This window comes from Rhynchophorus ferrugineus, unplaced genomic scaffold, assembly GCF_030347505.1.
Source record: "Rhynchophorus ferrugineus isolate W39M unplaced genomic scaffold, kcgeb_rfMv2 rfM2, whole genome shotgun sequence".
NCBI classification, from domain to species: Eukaryota; Metazoa; Arthropoda; class Insecta; order Coleoptera; family Curculionidae; genus Rhynchophorus; species Rhynchophorus ferrugineus.
This window is the reverse complement of record NW_027472581.1, coordinates 34,402,060-34,423,225: the sequence shown is the minus strand read 5'-3', so window position 1 is coordinate 34,423,225 and position 21,166 is coordinate 34,402,060. Positions and strand designations below refer to the sequence as shown.

General features: G+C 33.0%; 2 protein-coding genes across 2 annotated transcripts; both read left to right on the top strand.

Moving 5' to 3' along the window:
• The first annotated feature begins 13,665 nt into the window (after positions 1–13,665).
• LOC143191900 (uncharacterized) lies at positions 13,666–20,937 on the top strand. The gene is made up of 5 exons (XM_076397338.1): positions 13,666–13,751; positions 18,593–18,937; positions 18,998–19,116; positions 19,401–19,896; positions 19,999–20,937. Exons 2-5 carry the CDS (start codon positions 18,616–18,618, stop codon positions 20,862–20,864), a joined length of 1,803 nt encoding a protein of 600 aa, XP_076253453.1. The 5' UTR covers positions 13,666–13,751; positions 18,593–18,615; the 3' UTR covers positions 20,865–20,937.
• LOC143191901 (uncharacterized) lies at positions 14,433–15,891 on the top strand. Its single transcript, XM_076397339.1, has 2 exons — positions 14,433–14,923; positions 15,026–15,891. Exons 1-2 carry the CDS (start codon positions 14,509–14,511, stop codon positions 15,889–15,891), a joined length of 1,281 nt encoding a protein of 426 aa, XP_076253454.1. The 5' UTR covers positions 14,433–14,508.
• Positions 20,938–21,166: the final 229 nt, after the last annotated feature.

The following is a 21,166-nucleotide window of genomic DNA, read 5'->3' as shown; positions in this document are numbered from 1 at the left end:
AGGGTTCGTATCTATTATAAAACAGGCCAACCCGTCTCACTCGTTCACCACTCAGGTAGTTTTAAAACAGATGGCCGCGATAGCCAGGAACGTATTACATAACACCTCCTTAAACTAATGGCCACAGTGATTTACGTGTTCATGGTCTGTCAGTTTGTCTTTGAAGATCTTCGAAATAGCACTCTTTCTATACAAATTTTCGCAAGTTTTGGTGATTCCAGATTTCTATACGGGTAAGAAATTGAGCTACTACAATCCGTTTTTGGTGGTAATTCACCCAAAACTGCAAGTTTGTGTTGAAATTCCAGTAAACTATATTAATTCACAGCAGTTTCAGTCAGCTATTGGTGGCCTTACACCTTAAACTGTTATTTATATGCCGAGAATATAAACGTTTTTACATATAAACGTTTTTAGAAGGTTTTTCAAAGCTTGAATGTTACAGCCAATAGTTAATGGCTTGATCATCAGTCCACATTTTATGACCTTACTGTTTCATCTGCGATACTTTTGGGCAAACTCCAGTTAACTACACCAAGAGATTCTTCGAGTAACTACGGAAAGATTTCCAATCCAATATCAAACTGTCTTCTTTTCTTGATAATTAATTTTATTCCGGTTAATTGAACGAATTCAAAAGAGAACAGCTTTATTCAACTGCAACTGCGTCTGTTCAAATGTATGAAAGGATTTAGAAAATAAAACCAACCAAATTTTGCCAACGAGAGTTTATCTGGACTGAACCTACAGTTTAACGTGGACTCTAAACTACGATCCTGGGCATTAAGCCTACCCACTGGAGGGTGACCAACTTAGAAAACATCCTAGAAGGCATCCGGTCTTACCCAGCCTGGTTACTGGCGTGACTGGATTCATTTTCCTTGTAGGATTTTGCACCCTTGCCTATCGACAATCACAAATATTAAATAAACACAAACATAAATTTACGACCATGTCCCAGCAGAATTTGAACCCGCGACTATCGCAACAGCAGGATGATCGTCCTATCGCCTTTACCACTGCGCCAACAAAACCGGCATCTTAAAAACTATTTTATCTAGTGGAAAAAACAGATGACTGTTTGTTATTATCTATTATATAGAAATCAAACCAACCTGACTCACCCATTCAGCCTTCGATTAATTTTAAAACGGTTTACTTCATAGATTTAAAAAATATTTCACTATTATATTATATTAAGTTGTACTTATAAAAATCGTACAACCTAAGATCTATCGATAAACGGTTCGTTCTATTTTTAACTATATCTAATATTGATGAAAACGCAATAAAAACAGAGCACATCTTGACCCAACTCAAGAACCTTTGCGATGTAGTCGTAAAAAATAACCGGTTTCATCGAAAGCGAACGAAAATATCAATCTTCCGTTGCTGCTATATGTTTTCCTCTTATTTAGAAAGAAACATAATCAAATATACACAATTCACAATATTTTCTACTTTCAATTTATCTTTGGAAAATATTGTTCTTAAGATTCATCTAAATGATATTCAAATGACAAGACAACATTTATTATAATGTAGACATTCATATTCAGACGATATAAATCTAGTCGGCCATGCCTACAGCTACAAATAACAGGTATTTAATCGCATAGAAGGCTCTGATCGCTCGTTTGTCGCCGCAAGGATCGGAAACGTCAATAGGGCTTATTGAAAATCGGAACGCGTTCCCTTTGAGTCTGCGGTTTGGAATTTCGGTGTTTTCTTTGACAAATAGTGACGGACAATTTCCTCGTTTGTGTCGTGTTATTTTCAGCAAATTTCCGGACCGATTAGAGTGAGCTTAAGTGCAATTGTGTTGTCGGTAAATTGGGTGGGCGGGTTGTTCTTAACAGACGAAATAAAATGTAGCTTTTCACAGGAAACTTTATATAGCAAAACACGTATAGCAGAATGTAAGATATCTGTATACATTCAATTTCTTTTATTAATCTCCTAGAACGTCAACAATCTGTCCATGTGCAATAAGTATTATTAGACGATTTCAGTTATATAATATAACCATCCTGACATATCTGATCTGCTGGACAGATTATAATCTATATCTTATTCTAGATACTACTCTAAAAATTATGTTAGATTATTCTAGAAATTATTAAATCTCACTCTATGTGTCTATTAATTAGTTCATATGGTAGTTTGCGTTTGAGTCTATGCACTACACTGTCATCGCGCACATTTAACTATTTAGCAGGTGCATTGGGATGCAGTAATAGTCTTTCCAGAGTACTTCGCATTAAAACTCCGAGTGACCCTTGTTATGGGTTCTATGGCGATATCGCGATGAATCTGTTTGTTGGACACGTAATATGGGGCATCGATGATGACTCGCAACAATTTGTTCTGGAACCTCTCAAGGATATCTATGTTAGATTTGCTAGTAGTATCCCACAGTTCAATACAATACCATAGGTCCAAATGGGCCTAAATATTGACCTATACAGCACAACCTTGTTATTTGATGATAATTTAGATTTACGCCCTATCATCCAGTATATTTGACTTAGTTTAACCTCAAGCTGTTTGCGTTTTGTCATTATGTGATTCTTTCCATGTCAAACGTCGATGGAAATGCATTCCCAGATATTTAGCGTTCTCTGCTTGCGGAAGTTCATGATTATTCAATTTTACTGAGGGACATGTTCTTCTAGAGAAGGTGAATGTGACATGGGTCAGCTTTGTCTCATATGCTTTGATACGCCACGTTTTCAACCACAATTTGACTTTGTTAAAATGAAGTTGGAGGTTTCTTGTGGCTGATAGTGGATACTCGTGTGGTGATAAAATCGCTGTATCGTCAGCATATATTGCAACAGTAGTGTTTCTTGAGGTATAATAATGGGCCAAGAACACTGCCCTGTGGAATACCAGAATATATTGCGTGTAAGTCAGTACATTAAAAATAACAAAATAAGAATGCATTAGCTAAACTAAAAAATTCATAAGAGGGATATAGCCGTGCAAATATTCCATTTAGTAGTATGATAATTAAATCAAAGAAACGCCTTATGTATATTGGGAAATTTTATATATTTTTTATTTTATATCCTGACGTATTGCCGCAAATAAAAAACAACTTTACTTAAAAAATTCCACCATTCTCCTCTGTTTTAGCTCTGTTAAACATCTGGATAGAAAGGATTTCAGAAATCAGAGTTAAACAACTGTTAGGAAGATTGGAATATACGGTTTTGATATTAGTAACAGCTAACTGTCTTTGAAAAGAAACTAAAAAATAAATTTATGTTTGTGTGTATTTATAATTGTGAATATCCGTAAGATGAGAGTATAAAATTCGACTATTCATAGTTATTATTGTGTTCATATAAATTTTTGTGATTTATACCAATTATTTTGTTATTACAATGCATTATTTTCAGCAATTGTTGCTGCAAATGTAGGATATCGTTGTACGCAACCGTTAATAAACTAACCCAACTGTTCTTTCAGTTGTATAAAAGATGAGAAAATGGTTATCATAAGAATGGACTGCACATAACATTTTGAAATGTTTCAACATTGCCGCTTCTTTGCTTGTCAGACAAAATATAAGAGTTTTCTCTTGCGTAATGCAACTGATAATGAAAGTTTAAAAACTAAGATCAGCCGATCCATATCGACTCAGACGTGAAATATTCATGGCCATGAAGTCCTTCTGCGCTTATGGTGGAATTAGCAAGATATGAGTTGCTGTCTAAACTAAGGCTATTTAAACGTAAATATCTGTTGCAAAAACTGTCAGCAATAGCGAGTAACAAGTGTAAAGTAATTATCTTGCATGGCAACGTTCGCTAATAAGTACCAAAAGCTGTGAAAGATACACTGCTGTAACTCAAATAAAAAATGTTGACGCACTCAATGGCCGAGCATAGCATGTTGTCAGAAAGATAGCAAAAACTTGTAAAAATTTAAAATATTATGATTAATATATATTGTATCAATTTCTCAATAGATATTTTTTTAAAGTGAGATTATTATTAGAATTTATGTAAGCACCTTTACTTAATTAATAGATCTACTTTTGTTAAACGCAAGACAAGTTTTACTACATTATTTTATAAACAGAATAAGTAGCAGATTAGTACTAGTATTATGTCACTAATGAACTAATTTAGCGAGATATCCGGCTGAAACTCATAACGAACTCTTAAACGCTTCCTACAGACCGGGCCAACGAACGACAACGAATGGGTTTGTTGGGATATTTTTAGTTCTGTTTGGTTGTCGGTAACATCAAAGTTTAGCGTAAATGATGTGACTCGATGAATGGAGGTAAAACGAAATGAAACAGTGGTGTTTACATTATGTGACCGTTATTTATTGCAGTAATATAAAAATGTGAAAAATACAATTAGATAAAACGGATGGCAGCGGTGTTACCTGGAGATGAGGCTTGGGCAGTCGATGGTGGCACGTCTAAACCAAACGAGGGTTGAGCACTGAATCAATCGCAATACCCTCCAATAACATCCCAGATAAACGTCTCGGGGTTGCCGCCAGCTATTCGTTATTGGGTTCTAGTTGGCGCTGCTGGCACCCCGCCCGTGTTCAACATCTGGGATTATATTTCTGGGTATTTTGCAGACCGTTATTCCAGGATGTAAAATTCGACATGCCTGAAGGTCGCTACAAAAGGAAATTAATGGAATCGACAAATGCTATGTAGACGGTTGGTATATCCACTATAATCGCCGCCCCCGTTAAAATATACGGATTCACGCCCAACGAACGTTTGCTCCTTGTTACAAATGCAATATGTACGTTTCATCGAAGGCCAACGCATGTTCAGCATCCAACGCCGAATCTCATTTGTTGTTCTTCGTTGACCCTGTCCGTAAGCTGCAAAAGTCATTACAAATCAGTGACAATAGAGCTAAATATTGTAATATATTAAAACCTGAGTCTAAACGATAATTGCATGGTCTGTGCATTTCAAGTTCACCAGATCGTTCTGAATCGTATGGTAAAATAAGTGTTGTTGCACAATCACATTTTAATATACGACAAATCGTCAAGTGTATCCGCACGTATTCGTCTTGTCTAAACGAATTTAACTTCAGTGCCAAGAGAAAAAATAAATATCTAATAATATGGTTGATACAACAAAACAAGTGGTTCACATAAGTAATATTACATTTTGTTTAAGATAAAATATTGGAAAGACACATGAAGAGGAGGCGATATATATAAACCGACATTATAGTAGTTTGATTTTCGATTCACCTCCTAGTGAGTAACCGAAATGAGAGGTATATGTACAGATTGATTCGAAGATATGGCTATACTGAATTTAATGTGCTCATAAGAATTGTCACTTGCTAAATATCTCAACGTGATTGTTAATGTTTCTTCGACACTAATTGTCTCCCTTAGGTCTACAGCTTATTATTTATTTTGAGCCAATCTAATTCTGAAAAGGTAATTCTAATAATACAGACAGGGTGTAGGGAGTTTTAGAGTAATATATAATAGTCATTTATTTAAGTTCTAGATTATTATACTGTATAAGACATAATTTACTCACGCAATATTCTACGTTTCATCTACTCAATATCAGAAAATATACTTAATGCGTATTATCAGATTATTGAAATCTAGAAGAATCTATATTAATTATCTATATTATAAAACGACTTATTGAAAATTTTGCCCCCCTTTTTGAAGAGGGAAACGGGGGCATCTGGAGGCGTAAAATTTGGATCGTTTAAAGCTTATATCGAGGAGGAATTTTTATGCCTAATATTTTTGTGGAATTAGCGCAACAAATAAACATATTCCAATGAACCGAAAAACGAAAATGAATGGCCAAAATATTATTAAACGAAGTTACTAAAAGTCGTAAATTAAGAAAAATCCGACATACAAATTTCATCCCAACATAGATTAACAAAATTCAAAAATAACAAAAATCGCCTGTTTCCTCTGCTTACATGATATTTAAAATTTCTAAATCAGCTTTTGATTTGATTTAATGTCTGGTGAAGACAGAACAGCTAAAAAATTGTTCTTTCTTAAGGAATTGTATTAATTTATATCTTTCTGGAGACTTAGTATATCATTCTTCTACAAGTAATTCTAAAGGTTGTTGCATAGAACTATAACAGTTATAAAATAGTTTCATAGAATGTTAATTCCTCATTTGTTGGTGAGTTTGATTAGAAAAGAAAGTGTTAAAGTAGAAAGCAATAAACAAATGAAAGCTATAGAGGATGAGAAGCAAGGGCGAGATCGAAAGAAGAGTTAAATAAATATTCAAAGAACAATGCAGTTTTATTTAAACATTTGAGAATAAAATGTATTCTTTTCTGAGTCTTTCCCCTGTTTTAATATACAAATATGTATTACTTCATATCTTATTCCATACTTATGTTTTAAAATAAGATTAAAGAAAGATCATGTATGCTTATATTTAATGTTCTGAAGTTGTTACAGTTCTGAAAATAATTTTACTTATGATATTTTGTTATAATGTTAAGTGGCGTAGCATTTTACATTTATTGGTACTTTGTCGATTATTGAAAGTTAATGGAAATTGGTCATAATTAAATGACCTTTTAAAAAAGTTTTCTAAAGAGAGATAGTTATTAGACACAGTTAGAAGACACATATTTTTATGTTTTAATGTATAGACATTTATTAATTTAATTAGATACATTAATGGAAATACATTCCCCATCTACTGTTGGAAATTCTGTTAATTTAAGTTTTAGTAACTTATCATTTTTTTATAAAAAATTCCCTTTACTCTATTATAACACATGGCGTTCACTAATATTAATAAATGCAAGCTAAAGTTGTTGATGCTATGTAAATTGATTATGTAGGTTGATCATTGCTAGATATGAATATTTAATGTTTTTTTTTTTTGTGAAGGTAGAAACGTTTTCTGTTTAATATCAATAGTCTACATTCTATCAAAAGAAAAACACGTCAAGTTTCGGTAAAACTCTTAAATTTAACCGGTCCGAAGCGAGAGCATAACACAGTCATAAATTCCGACGGTTTACTATCATTGTGTTGTTATTCTGGGCCGAGCTTTTATTTTATATCTAGCCGAAACTTTCGCCCCTGGGCCCGTGTAATTTTTTTCCCCCCGATTCCGTTCGTAATTCGTTTTATTTTGCGCCCTTGTCGGTGTGTATTTTTCAATGTCGTCTCGTTGGGCCCTATTTAATTTCGCTCGTTTGTTTTTCATTTCGGAGATTCGGACCAATAAAAGCGATCAACTTTTAACGAGGCTCGGGATGCGTCGCCCTCTCGATACCGTCGTTGCAAAGAGGTTTTCGATTACTAAATTGTTTTGTTTTTCGACGATGTTGTTTTTTTTTTCGACAAATGCTTCAATTTTACACGTGTTATTACAGTATGTTTTAAATATACTTTTTGATTAAAATCATCAAACTGAGTGATTGTTGTTATACTTCCATAAATGTTTTTTTGTGTGGACAATCATGTATATTTTTTATTGTTACATTTGTTTTGAGTAGGTTCTGATATTTTTTGATGAGTTAATTGGCATTCGCTCTAACTAAAAGCGACTATATTTCGATATGAGTCAAGGATATCATTTTTATTTTAAAAATATTTTCTATAAAATTAGCTGCTGTTTTTGACATGTTAATGTTATTTTTTTAGAAATTTTTTCATTTCCAAATAATATTTTCCACACTGTCAAATAAATTTGTGGGAATAAGTGGTGCCTTTTGTTTTTTGTTGCATTTTGTGGTGACGTTGCCAGATTTTTATTTTCAAAATTACGCGTCGGTAGTTGATCTACGTATAACAGAAACGATGAATAATCTACCGTATAAGAGTTAGAGCTGGCAGCGCGTCTACCAGAGCCTGAAATATTAGATTAAATATATTGTTAATTTATTTATTTATAGTAGGGGCTACTATACACAGTTGTGTTATTTAACGACTTCAAACACTTACTTAATTTTAATGAACACTATCCTTAATATTATTTTATAAACTTAAAAAAAAAATTTAGCTTCAGCGAGATTCGATCCTAGAACGTTATTGTTGGGAAGCTAAACTCTTAACGGCTATACCTGTTTGCTTGATTTTCATTTTATTGGATTATATTTATTTTTAGCATATGTCACACAAAAATATTAGGTCTATAAATTCTTCCTCAATGTAACCTTCAACCGTGCCAAATTTCACCCCTCCAGATGCCTTCGTTTACTCTCTAGAACGATATGAATTAATAACAATCCGTAAGCAAGAACAATTTTTTAGCTGTTCTCTCTTCGCCAGACATCAAACTAAATCAAAAGCTAATTTAAAAAATTTAAATATCATGTAAGCAAAGAAAACTGACGATTATTATTACTGACGGTTTTAATATTTTGGTTTAATAATATTTTAGCCACTTATTTTCGATTTTAGTTTCATTGGAATATGTTTATTTATAGCGCATATTACACAAAAATATGAGGCCTAAAAATTCCTTTAATATAAGATATATGTGCCTGCGGCCGTGTCAAATTTCACGCCTCCAGGTGCCCTCGTTTTCTTCAAAAAGGAAAGCAAAATGTTCGCTAAGCCGATTAGTACATAGATGGCATAATTATCGTTTTGCAAACTAATGGAAATGGTATCGAACAACTGGATGAATTTGTTATGATTTGGTAAAAAGTTTACACAATTTTTCTCTCCTCCATCTGCTCGATATGGCTGTATAGACACTTTGTCTTAATTTGTTGCTCCTTGTCGCCCATAAAGTAGATTTGTAGGAATGTTGGATCAGCATCAGCCATTAAAAACAAAGAACCAATTTAATGGTACACTTGGCCCTGAATCTTGAATATTGATTTTTACAAAATTACGACGATTCTTATTCTGAACGATTTTTGTTGCAACAAATGATGTATTTTGGAACAATTTCAATAGAGATGTGGCTTCATATAATAGTGTTTTCAATAGTTACGGTTACGTTAAAATGTTCCAAAATGTACTTTTTTAACAAGTTAGACAAGAAATATGTTATATTATCGACGTGGAAATATTACAGAATAAAATAGCAGAGATAGCTCAAAAACCTCCCTACAGAATATTAAATAGTCTGGGGCATGAAGTATTGCCTTGCCTCGTTTATTCGTATATGAAATTCTTGAATTGAAGGTATAGAAGTTGTAACTTCTCAACTTCTGGTAATACATTCTTCCTTAGTAAGGAATAGAAATTATCTAAAGCGCTCACCTCTTTACAATTTTTTAAAGGCAAACGAGATGAAAACAATTAACTTATGATGAGCGCTTTAAATGAGTTCTTAAACATATTAGCTAAAGACTGTAAATTACTGAATCCGTTAGCACTCAATATATTTATTCAGATAATAACACATTTTTTTTCTCGAATGAAATAAACCCCTTAAGGTAGTAATTAAAATGTTAATTGATGGCACTTTAACATATTTGTTCTTACTTGGGCAATACAATTTTATAATATTTTAGTACTGAATAGCTTTGCACCAAAACTCCTCATGCATTCAACTTCGGTTAATCCTCTCTTAAATGGTGTGATTCAGGAACAATGAAATGAACCCCTTAAGGTATTTATTAAAATGTTAATTGATGACACTTTAACAAATTTGCTCGTACCTGAGCAATAAAATTTTGTTCTATTTTAGTACTGAAACGCTTTACACCAAAATTCCTCGTGCATTGAACTTCGGTTAATCCTTTCTTAAATGGTATGCATTCAGGAGCTATTATTTAAGTGAAGTTGCAACTATCAAATTGTCTATCCAAGAATAGTATGACATTTGCATTAGCTTCTTTCAAGGGGGTTCATTTCTAAAACTAATAAATAAATATTTGAATGGTTATTAATGTGATTATACCTGTCCCAAATTACAATAACAAAACAAAAACATTTCTTTCGTTCCTAATGCAGTGAGTTTAGGATTTTTAACTTTATCAACTATTTATCAACCAAACGACAGCCGAATATTTTTCGAAGGAAATATATTCTGCATTTCTTTACTAACTCTTTATCTGGGTACCTAGATCGTACTATCGTACCTAGATTAGTGAGATAGTACCTAAATTACTTATTATACTACCGACTTTTGTTATATTTACTAATGAAATAATAATTTAATCTCTAAACATTAGAAAAAGCTAAACACAGTATTCCCTACGTAAGACACATTTAAAATGGCGCCTAAAACAAATAAATAATAAACGCATCATAAAAACGAAGTCTAGATCAAGATGATGGACGTCGCGAAACATTTCCCCAAATTTTTCTATATAGTTAAATCCCTATTTCGCTCTGTCATTAACATTCCGGAACTTTATTTCAGCTACCTACCGTCTAGATTGTCCGGTTGTGTAATTTCATGTTGCTCTTTGGAAACTGTAAATATATAATGCATTTGGATAGAATCAGTAGCATTTCATTAACAAAATTAGGAAGAACTTTTCTGTGCCAGACTAACGGCTGTTGAAAGAAAACTCCACGATAAACTTTCTTTTACAACAATTCTAATGAATCAGATCTCCCGGACGATGAGGCACTTCGTAACACGTGACTCGACGTCGAACGGAGAGAAAAAGATCCGAAACTACAGAACCAATTTATGTGAGCCGCCCACGCCGATACCAGGTCTTATTTTCAGTCACACCAGAAGAAAAACACACTAAATTTCAAAGGGCCTTTTAATTCACTCGAGCATAACTAAGCACAACATAGTAATAAATTTCGACGGTTTACCATCATAGTTTTGTTATTCCAGACTGGGCTTTCGTTTGCGTTTTTTCGACACCGTCAACTTTTTTGTTCCCTCCAGGGGCTTCTGCGGTCGCTTTTTTTCGGTTTTTCGCTCTTTTTCAAGACTTTCATTTCTCTTTGATCCGTTTGCATGTTTAATTCGTCTTGTTTTCCTTTTTTTCTTTGTTATTGTTTCTCGATGTTTGCATTCAGTAACAGCGTTTTGTCAATTAAATTAACTTACTTTAATTTTAAAAATGTTCAGGTTTTTATAATATTTTCATTAAACCCCTGATTTTTTTTTCGTTATATTTTAGAAATTATTCAAGGAATTGACTTGAAACTTTTACATTTAATTAATATTGTAAATAAAAATGCTTAATCCAATTAATTAACAATATATACATCCGAGTAATGTATTTTACTTTCATTAGAGAGCACATTTACCTTTTACGCTTAGTTACTCTTTCCTTCGATGCAATGTCTCCTTGTAAAATAATTTTGATATTACTGTATTTCTCCTTAATGCATTTACCATATCTGCAAAACAGTAAGTATTATTTATCTCCTCATAAATTTTAAAGAAACGTCCATGTATATTCTGAACAATAACACACATGCAGATAAAGCTTTCACGCTCTACAATACAATTTCTTACAGTTAAAATATATTAATTATATATTGCCTTTTGTTGTTACGTCCTTATCACCCTGTCTTGGTAATTGGCAGCAATGATTCATAAACCAACAATCATAAAGCTATATTCAGTCACTGTCACTTTTAGATTTACTACTCAAGTGAATAACTAAGCTGTTTATATCCAATCTATAAAAAACTTGCTCACGATTCCACCATTTGTAAATTTCTTCTTCAATGTGTGTGATCGAACTCATCTAAACCGAAGGTGTTATTGTCGACAATGATTATTTCCATAAATCTAGGCAGATCTGGTTTGAATATAAAATACATAGTGGTAGAGAGGAAGATATAATACTCTGTGGCCATAACGTTCAGCAATCTGATCTAACATGTATCTTTTCCCAGGCTTATTTCTAAACAAGTAAATTACATAAAATGCAAAATATATGATTTATATTTACAAGTAATAGTTTAAGAGTACAGTAACAATTCAAGATAATTCATTCTTTAACATGGTTTCTTCAAAACTTATTTATATTCTTTAAGCCATTCCTTTAAAGACTGCTGATTCTTTCATTTTATTGCTTCTTTATCTCTGGCGCCACCTTTGCTTTGTGAATATAAATAGATAATTAATAAGAAAAAGAGGATGTAGAAATATATCAATGTCTATCAATGTATTATCATGCCTGCAAGAGCAAAAAGTAAATTAACATTTTGAAAATAAATAGTTTTTAAATATTGTCGAGAAAAAGAAATAATCAATCACAGACGATATATATTTTAAGCGACTAATAAATAGTATAGTATAATAATCATATAGTCTCTTCATATTTTTGATATGTTATACCAACTATATATTATTATTACTATTATTATAGTTAAATGTATTTCTATTTTATTGAAATTATTAATAATTTGTTACCAACTGCAATATTTAAATAACACAATATAAAAATATATAATTTATATAGGCACACCCGTAGGCATGTTTAGCGCGTCCGCTTCACTAGAGGGGCAGGAATAAACAAATTACAGATTTCTTTTATTTCTTCCTATTTTATATTTTGTGACATATTTTTACAGGTTATAATTGCTCTTTTAAATTTTTATGTATAAGTGAAAGGAAATTTGACGTTATTTTTGTCGTGTGAAAGGTAAATATTATTTGTTCAAATGCAAATCTATAACTTAAGGGTTATTTTCTAGGATATGAAGGTTCAAATTAATTATTTTCCAAAAACTTCGGCTCTACACTAATTTTCCGGGAAGGTGACTGACCAGATGATTATGGACTCAATGTGGAATATCATTGGTTTACCAAGATGCAATTCCTAATTGTAATTCTATTAGTAGGCCTTTCATTAACATCTAAATCGTTAATTGAAATTAAATACATAATATGTGTATATTCGCACATCATTTCCATCAGCTCACATTATAATCTTAACGTAATATCTCCATTATATTCACATTATAACATTATCTCTTAATAATTACAAGTAACGACAAATGTCATATTTTTTGTTCAAATGAAGTAAATTGGGATGTTTGAAAACTGAAAATTACAACACCTGATTCTCCGCAGATGCTTTTGAAACAGACCTATCTATGACTTCAATTTCATGCTGATAAGAACCAGACAGTAGAACACCAAATATACTAAGTATTACTATATACTATATATATAATCTTATATATAAAAATGAATCGCAAAATATGTTCCTAAGCGCATAACTCAACAACGCCTGGACCAATTTGGCCAAATCTTTTTTTAAAATGTTCGTTGAAGTTCAGGGATGGTTTTTACGGCGAGAAAAATTAGAATTATTGCTGGAAAAAACCTAAAAATAGCCCTTTTTGTTTGAATTTGTTTCGTGTATCAGTTGACAATTCATCTGTCATCTGTCAAAAGTCATCTGTAACAGACAACTTTTTTTTTTAAATTTGATATGACTTGAACTCAAATCCTTTTAATCCGTACGAATTGTTTTATTTATTTAAAATTTTTTATTTGTATAAAATTTAATTCAAATTTTAAATAAATAAAACAATTCGTACGGCTTAAAAGGATTTGAGTTCAAGTCATATCAAATTTAAAAAAAAAAGTTGTCTGTTACAGATGACTTTTGACAGATGACAGATGAATTGTCAAGTGATACACGAAACAAATTCGTATATCGTGTTTTGTGCAGAGTGTTTAGTTAGTTAGTGTTTGTTTAGTTCGTGATTAGTGAAAAAATAATTTATATTTGATATGCCTCCTATAAGACGAAGCAATTTAGGTAGAAGAACCAGAAATGCTATAAACCAAGCTAATTACCGATCTAATCGTACTGCACAAGAACGTGACGACGGAAATGAACGTGAAAGAATTCGGATATCACAAACGCGTGAAGCGCGAGCGCGACATTCAACTAATAATCGCGCAAGTTTGAATCCAGCTGCTTTCAGTTACGATGTGTCAATTGACTACAGTAACTACCAATGTGTTGTTATTGGTTCTATGAACTTGGTTTGCTCACACTGTAAGGCATTAAAATACAAAAACGATGCCAATGGATTGTGTTGCGCAAATGGTAAAGTGAAATTGATACAATTGGATCCACCACCAGAACCATTGTACTCATTGGTTTCAGGAATAGGAACAGATTCTTTACACTTTTTGACACATATTCAACAATATAACAATTGCTTTCAAATGACTTCATTTGGGGCAACAAATGCAGTTCGGGAAAATTTTATGCCAACTTTCAAGGTATGTATTATAGCAGTTACTCATAATTATTTTAGCGAACAAAATTTTCTGTCACCAAAGTTAAGATGTGTTACTAATCTTCAATTTCTTAATCATTACGAAATATATCACTTAGTCATCATATTATATGGTGATTCAGTTTCAGTGACACTTTTATTATATTTTATATTTGATAGATATTAGTTAAAACTAAATATATACTTTTTAAGATCAAATATTATTTAAGTTTGATCATTGACAATCCATTAATTTATACCACACCATAATATTTTTTTTATTTACAAATACAAGGGCAAATATATCACAGAGCAGGTTCACTGTTACCAGTGTCAGATAGCGACAACAAATTCCTGCAAATTTATTTTATGGGCAATTCACCACAAGAAATTGATCTGCGTTGTGCACATAACAATTTAGTAAAAAGGTCTATTGTAGAACAATTACAAACTTTATTTCATCAACACAATCAATTGATTATATTGTTTAAAACTGCCCTGGATCTGATGCCATCCGATAATCACAAAATTGTAATCAGAGCTGATAAAACACCTGCAGGTCAACATACAAGACGTTTTAATGCACCAACTATTGATGAAGTTGCTATCGTTGTAGTTGGAGAAAACTTGGAATCCCGTGATATTGTTTTACATCGTCGGAATTTTCAATTACAACCTATAAAGGAAACACACCGCTCATATGATGCACTGCAATATCCCATTATATTTTGGCAAGGTGAAGATGGCTACGATTTATCAATAAAAATGATAAATCCCATTACAGGTAACTAAAATATTAGTTTAGCTATGGCGATAATATCTCAGTCACTATATTATGTATTTTAATTTTATATTTGAATGTTATTAAAACAAAATCTGTTTACAGGTTCTGAAACCAACAAAAAAGTCAGTTCAATGAACTATTATTCATACCGCCTAATGATTCGGGAAAATGCAGATAATCACATATTGAAATGTCGGCGATTATATCACAAATATGTTGATGACATGTATGTTAAAATTGAAACGGAGAGATTAACATTCATCAGGTTGAATCAAACCAAACTCCGATCTGAAGAGTATATTCACCTTCGAGATGCGATTAATACTGATGGAAATGCACAGAATGTCGGTCGGATGACTATTCTTCCAGCAACATACATCGGAAGCCCTCGGCATATGCACGAATATGCTCAAGATGCCATGTCGTATGTTCGTCATTATGGTACAGCAGATTTGTTCATCACATTTACATGCAATCCGCAATGGATAGAAATTAAGCAGGAGTTATTACCTGGGAAATCATCCATTGATCGTCATGATATTACAGCCAGAGTCTTTAGACAAAAGTTGAAATCTTTAATGAATTTCATCGTAAAACATAATGTGTTTGGTGAGACACGCTGCTGGATGTATTCTGTGGAGTGGCAGAAACGAGGATTGCCACATGCACACATTTTGATTTGGTTGGTTGAAAAGATAAGGCCAAATGAAGTTGATGCAGTGATATCAGCTGAAATCCCTAATGTACAAGTAGATCCTGGATTGCATGAGGTAGTTATCAAAAACATGATACATGGTCCCTGTGGAACTCTTAATCAAAATTCACCGTGTATGATGGATGGTAAATGTTCAAAACGATATCCACTGACATTAATATCGGAAACAATTACTGGTAATGACGGTTATCCATTGTATCGTCGCAGATCGACAGCAGACAACGGAAAATCAACAATTGTCAAATTAAATTAACAAGATATTGAAATAGATAATCGTTGGATTGTTCCATATTCACCCATTTTATCAAAGACATTCAAAGCACACATCAACGTTGAATCTTGCCATTCAGTGAAATCGATTAAATACATTTGCAAATATGTAACCAAAGGGAGTGATATGGCTGTGATTGGAATTGGTGCAGAGAATTCTAATGATGAAGTTACCCAATACCAAATGGGCCGCTATGTTAGCAGTAATGAAGCAGTTTGGCGAATATTTTCTTTTCCTATTCATGAGAGACACCCTTCTGTTGTTCACTTAGCTGTGCATTTAGAAAATGGACAAAGAGTGTATTTTACAGCACAGAACGCAGTACAAAGAGCTGCTCAGCCACCATCTACTACATTAACCAGTTTTTTTGAGACATGCCAAAACGATGATTTCGCACAAACATTGCTATATTCTGAAATGCCAAAATATTATACCTGGAATCAATCCTCAAGGAGATTTATACGACGGAAACAAGGAAAACCAGTTCCAGGATATACAGATGTATATTCCACCGATGCGATTGGCCGGATTTATTCAGTACATCCAAGCAATGATGAATGTTTTTATTTACGACTGCTATTAGTCAATGTACGTGGCCCAACATCATTCCAACAGTTACGAACTGTTGATGGTGAATTGTGTGGATCCTACAGAGAAGCCTGTCAACGTTTGCAATTGCTTGAAAATGACGCTCATTGGGATCAAACTCTCAATGATGCTGTAATATCATCACACACTCATCAAATACGAACATTGTTTTCTATAATCATATCTACATGCTTCCCATCAAACCCAATTGATTTGTGGATGAAGTACAAAGATTATATGTGTGATGATATTTTGTATCAAATACGGAATAGAATGGGAAATCCAAATATACAAATCAGTGAAGAAATTTACAATGAAGTATTGATTTCAATTGAGGACATGTGCTTGATAATGTCAAACAAACTATTAATTCAATTAGGCCTGACCTCGCCCAATCGTCCAATGCATGACGCTTTTAACCAAGAGTTGCATCGAGAAAGACTGTATGATCTCAACGCTTTGAAAGAATAAATTCAAACAAATCTTCCACTGTTAAATGAACAACAGAAGTATGTATTTGAAACTCTTATGAAAGTAACAAATGATGAAACTGGAGGGATTTATTTCTTAGATGCACCTGGTGGTACAGGAAAAACTTTTTTTATTTCATTAATATTAGCAACAATTCGCTCACAAAATAAAATTGCACTTGCACTCGCTTCGTCGGGAATCGCAGCAACTTTGCTTGAAGGTGGTCGAACAGCCCATTCAGCACTAAAATTGCCATTAAATATGCAAAGCAATGAAACTCCAACCTGCAACGTTTCGAAGAACTCTGCAATGGCAAAGGTTTTGCAGCAATGTAAATTGATTGTTTGGGATGAATGCACGATGGCACATAAAAAATCTTTGGAGGCTTTAGACAGAACCTTAAAAGATCTACGTAGCAATAATAACCGATTTGGTGGTGCAATGATTTTATTAGCAGGAGATTTTCGTCAAACATTGCCAGTGATTCCACGATCAACGCCAGCTGATGAACTCAATGCATGTCTAAAGTCCTCCAATTTGTGGAAACATGTTAAAGTACTTCATTTAAGCAAGAATATGCGTGTCGAGTTGCAAAATGACCAATCTGGAAACATATTCTCTAAACAACTCATTGACATTGGTAATGGCAAATTTCCTATAGACATGTTGACGGCTTGCTTTTGCTATGACTATAAACAAGTCCCAGGGGCAATCATTAAGTGTTTGTGGTATTAATCTAGAAAACCCATGTTTCTCACATGGTCAATTGTATGTTGCCTGTTCCCGTGTTGGAAAACCATCAGATTTGTTTATCTATGCGCCAGGTAATCAAACAAAAAACATCGTATACCACAAAGCAATATAATGATAATAATAATAATAATTATGATTCACATGATTAACAATAAAGCGATTACTTACTTTTCAATCCTTATATATGTTTTATTTAATTATTTTTTATTCACAACGCCCTATCACCAGGGTGATGGTTCTGTTCAGGAGAATTTTTTAAAATACGTAGGCACAAAAACTGCCACATTACAAATCTTTTTGACAGGACGAAGTCTGTCGGGTCAGCTAGTCTTATATATAAAAATGAATCGCAAAATATGTTCCTAAGCGCATAACTCAACAACGCCTGGACCAATTTGGCCAAATCTTTTTTTAAAATGTTCGTTGAAGTTCAGGGATGGTTTTTACGGCGAGAAAAATTAGAATTATTGCTGGAAAAAACCTAAAAATAGCCCTTTTTGTTTGAATTTGTTTCGTGTATCAGTTGACAATTCATCTGTCATCTGTCAAAAGTCATCTGTAACAGACAACTTTTTTTTTTAAATTTGATATGACTTGAACTCAAATCCTTTTAATCCGTACGAATTGTTTTATTTATTTAAAATTTTTTATTTGTATAAAATTTAATTCAAATTTTAAATAAATAAAACAATTCGTACGGCTTAAAAGGATTTGAGTTCAAGTCATATCAAATTTAAAAAAAAAAGTTGTCTGTTACAGATGACTTTTGACAGATGACAGATGAATTGTCAAGTGATACACGAAACAAATTCGTATATCGTGTTTTGTGCAGAGTGTTTAGTTAGTTAGTGTTTGTTTAGTTCGTGATTAGTGAAAAAATAATTTATATTTGATATGCCTCCTATAAGACGAAGCAATTTAGGTAGAAGAACCAGAAATGCTATAAACCAAGCTAATTACCGATCTAATCGTACTGCACAAGAACGTGACGACGGAAATGAACGTGAAAGAATTCGGATATCACAAACGCGTGAAGCGCGAGCGCGACATTCAACTAATAATCGCGCAAGTTTGAATCCAGCTGCTTTCAGTTACGATGTGTCAATTGACTACAGTAACTACCAATGTGTTGTTATTGGTTCTATGAACTTGGTTTGCTCACACTGTAAGGCATTAAAATACAAAAACGATGCCAATGGATTGTGTTGCGCAAATGGTAAAGTGAAATTGATACAATTGGATCCACCACCAGAACCATTGTACTCATTGGTTTCAGGAATAGGAACAGATTCTATACACTTTTTGACACATATTCAACAATATAACAATTGCTTTCAAATGACTTCATTTGGGGCAACAAATGCAGTTCGGGAAAATTTTATGCCAACTTTCAAGGTATGTATTATAGCAGTTACTCATAATTATTTTAGCGAACAAAATTTTCTGTCACCAAAGTTAAGATGTGTTACTAATCTTCAATTTCTTAATCATTACGAAATATATCACTTAGTCATCATATTATATGGTGATTCAGTTTCAGTGACACTTTTATTATATTTTATATTTGATAGATATTAGTTAAAACTAAATATATACTTTTTAAGATCAAATATTATTTAAGTTTGATCATTGACAATCCATTAATTTATACCACACCATAATATTTTTTTTATATACAGATACAAGGGCAAATATATCACAGAGCAGGTTCACTGTTACCAGTGTCAGATAGCGACAACAAATTCCTGCAAATTTATTTTATGGGCAATTCACCACAAGAAATTGATCTGCGTTGTGCACATAACAATTTAGTAAAAAGGTCTATTGTAGAACAATTACAAACTTTATTTCATCAACACAATCAATTGATTATATTGTTTAAAACTGCCCTGGATCTGATGCCATCCGATAATCACAAAATTGTAATCAGAGCTGATAAAACACCTGCAGGTCAACATACAAGACGTTTTAATGCACCAACTATTGATGAAGTTGCTATCGTTGTAGTTGGAGAAAACTTGGAATCCCGTGATATTGTTTTACATCGTCGGAATTTTCAATTACAACCTATAAAGGAAACACACCGCTCATATGATGCACTGCAATATCCCATTATATTTTGGCAAGGTGAAGATGGCTACGATTTATCAATAAAAATGATAAATCCCATTACAGGTAACTAAAATATTAGTTTAGCTATGGCGATAATATCTCAGTCACTATATTATGTATTTTAATTTTATATTTGAATGTTATTAAAACAAAATCTGTTTACAGGTTCTGAAACCAACAAAAAAGTCAGTTCAATGAACTATTATTCATACCGCCTAATGATTCGGGAAAATGCAGATAATCACATATTGAAATGTCGGCGATTATATCACAAATATGTTGATGACATGTATGTTAAAATTGAAACGGAGAGATTAACATTCATCAGGTTGAATCAAACCAAACTCCGATCTGAAGAGTATATTCACCTTCGAGATGCGATTAATACTGATGGAAATGCACAGAATGTCGGTCGGATGACTATTCTTCCAGCAACATACATCGGAAGCCCTCGGCATATGCACGAATATGCTCAAGATGCCATGTCGTATGTTCGTCATTATGGTACAGCAGATTTGTTCATCACATTTACATGCAATCCGCAATGGATAGAAATTAAGCAGGAGTTATTACCTGGGAAATCATCCATTGATCGTCATGATATTACAGCCAGAGTCTTTAGACAAAAGTTGAAATCTTTAATGAATTTCATCGTAAAACATAATGTATTTGGTGAGACACGCTGCTGGATGTTTTCTGTGGAGTGGCAGAAACGAGGATTGCCACATGCACACATTTTGATTTGGTTGGTTGAAAAGATAAGGCCAAATGAAGTTGATGCAGTGATATCAGCTGAAATCCCTAATGTACAAGTAGATCCTGGATTGCATGAGGTAGTTATCAAAAACATGATACATGGTCCCTGTGGAACTCTTAATCAAAATTCACCGTGTATGATGGATGGTAAATGTTCAAAACGATATCCACGGACATTAATATCGGAAACAATTACTGGTAATGACGGTTATCCATTGTATCGTCGCAGATCGACAGCAGACAACGGAAAATCAACAATTGTCAAATTAAATTAACAAGATATTGAAATAGATAATCGTTGGATTGTTCCATATTCACCCATTTTATCAAAGACATTCAAAGCACACATCAACGTTGAATCTTGGCATTCAGTGAAATCGATTAAATACATTTGCAAATATGTAACCAAAGGGAGTGATATGGCTGTGATTGGAATTGGTGCAGAGAATTCTAATGATGAAGTTACCCAATACCAAATGGGCCGCTATGTTAGCAGTAATGAAGCAGTTTGGCGAATATTTTCTTTTCCTATTCATGAGAGACACCCTTCTGTTGTTCACTTAGCTGTGCATTTAGA

Coding starts and splice junctions, on each gene's coding strand:
- LOC143191900 (XM_076397338.1), top strand. CDS start 18,616: ATGCCTCCTATAAGACGAAGCAATTTAGGTAGAAGAACCAGAAATGCT. Junction 19,117..19,400: donor ATTTTATGCCAACTTTCAAG/GTATGTATTATA, acceptor TTTTATATACAG/ATACAAGGGCAAATATATCA. Junction 19,897..19,998: donor AATGATAAATCCCATTACAG/GTAACTAAAATA, acceptor ATCTGTTTACAG/GTTCTGAAACCAACAAAAAA.
- LOC143191901 (XM_076397339.1), top strand. CDS start 14,509: ATGGGCAATTCACCACAAGAAATTGATCTGCGTTGTGCACATAACAAT. Junction 14,924..15,025: donor AATGATAAATCCCATTACAG/GTAACTAAAATA, acceptor ATCTGTTTACAG/GTTCTGAAACCAACAAAAAA.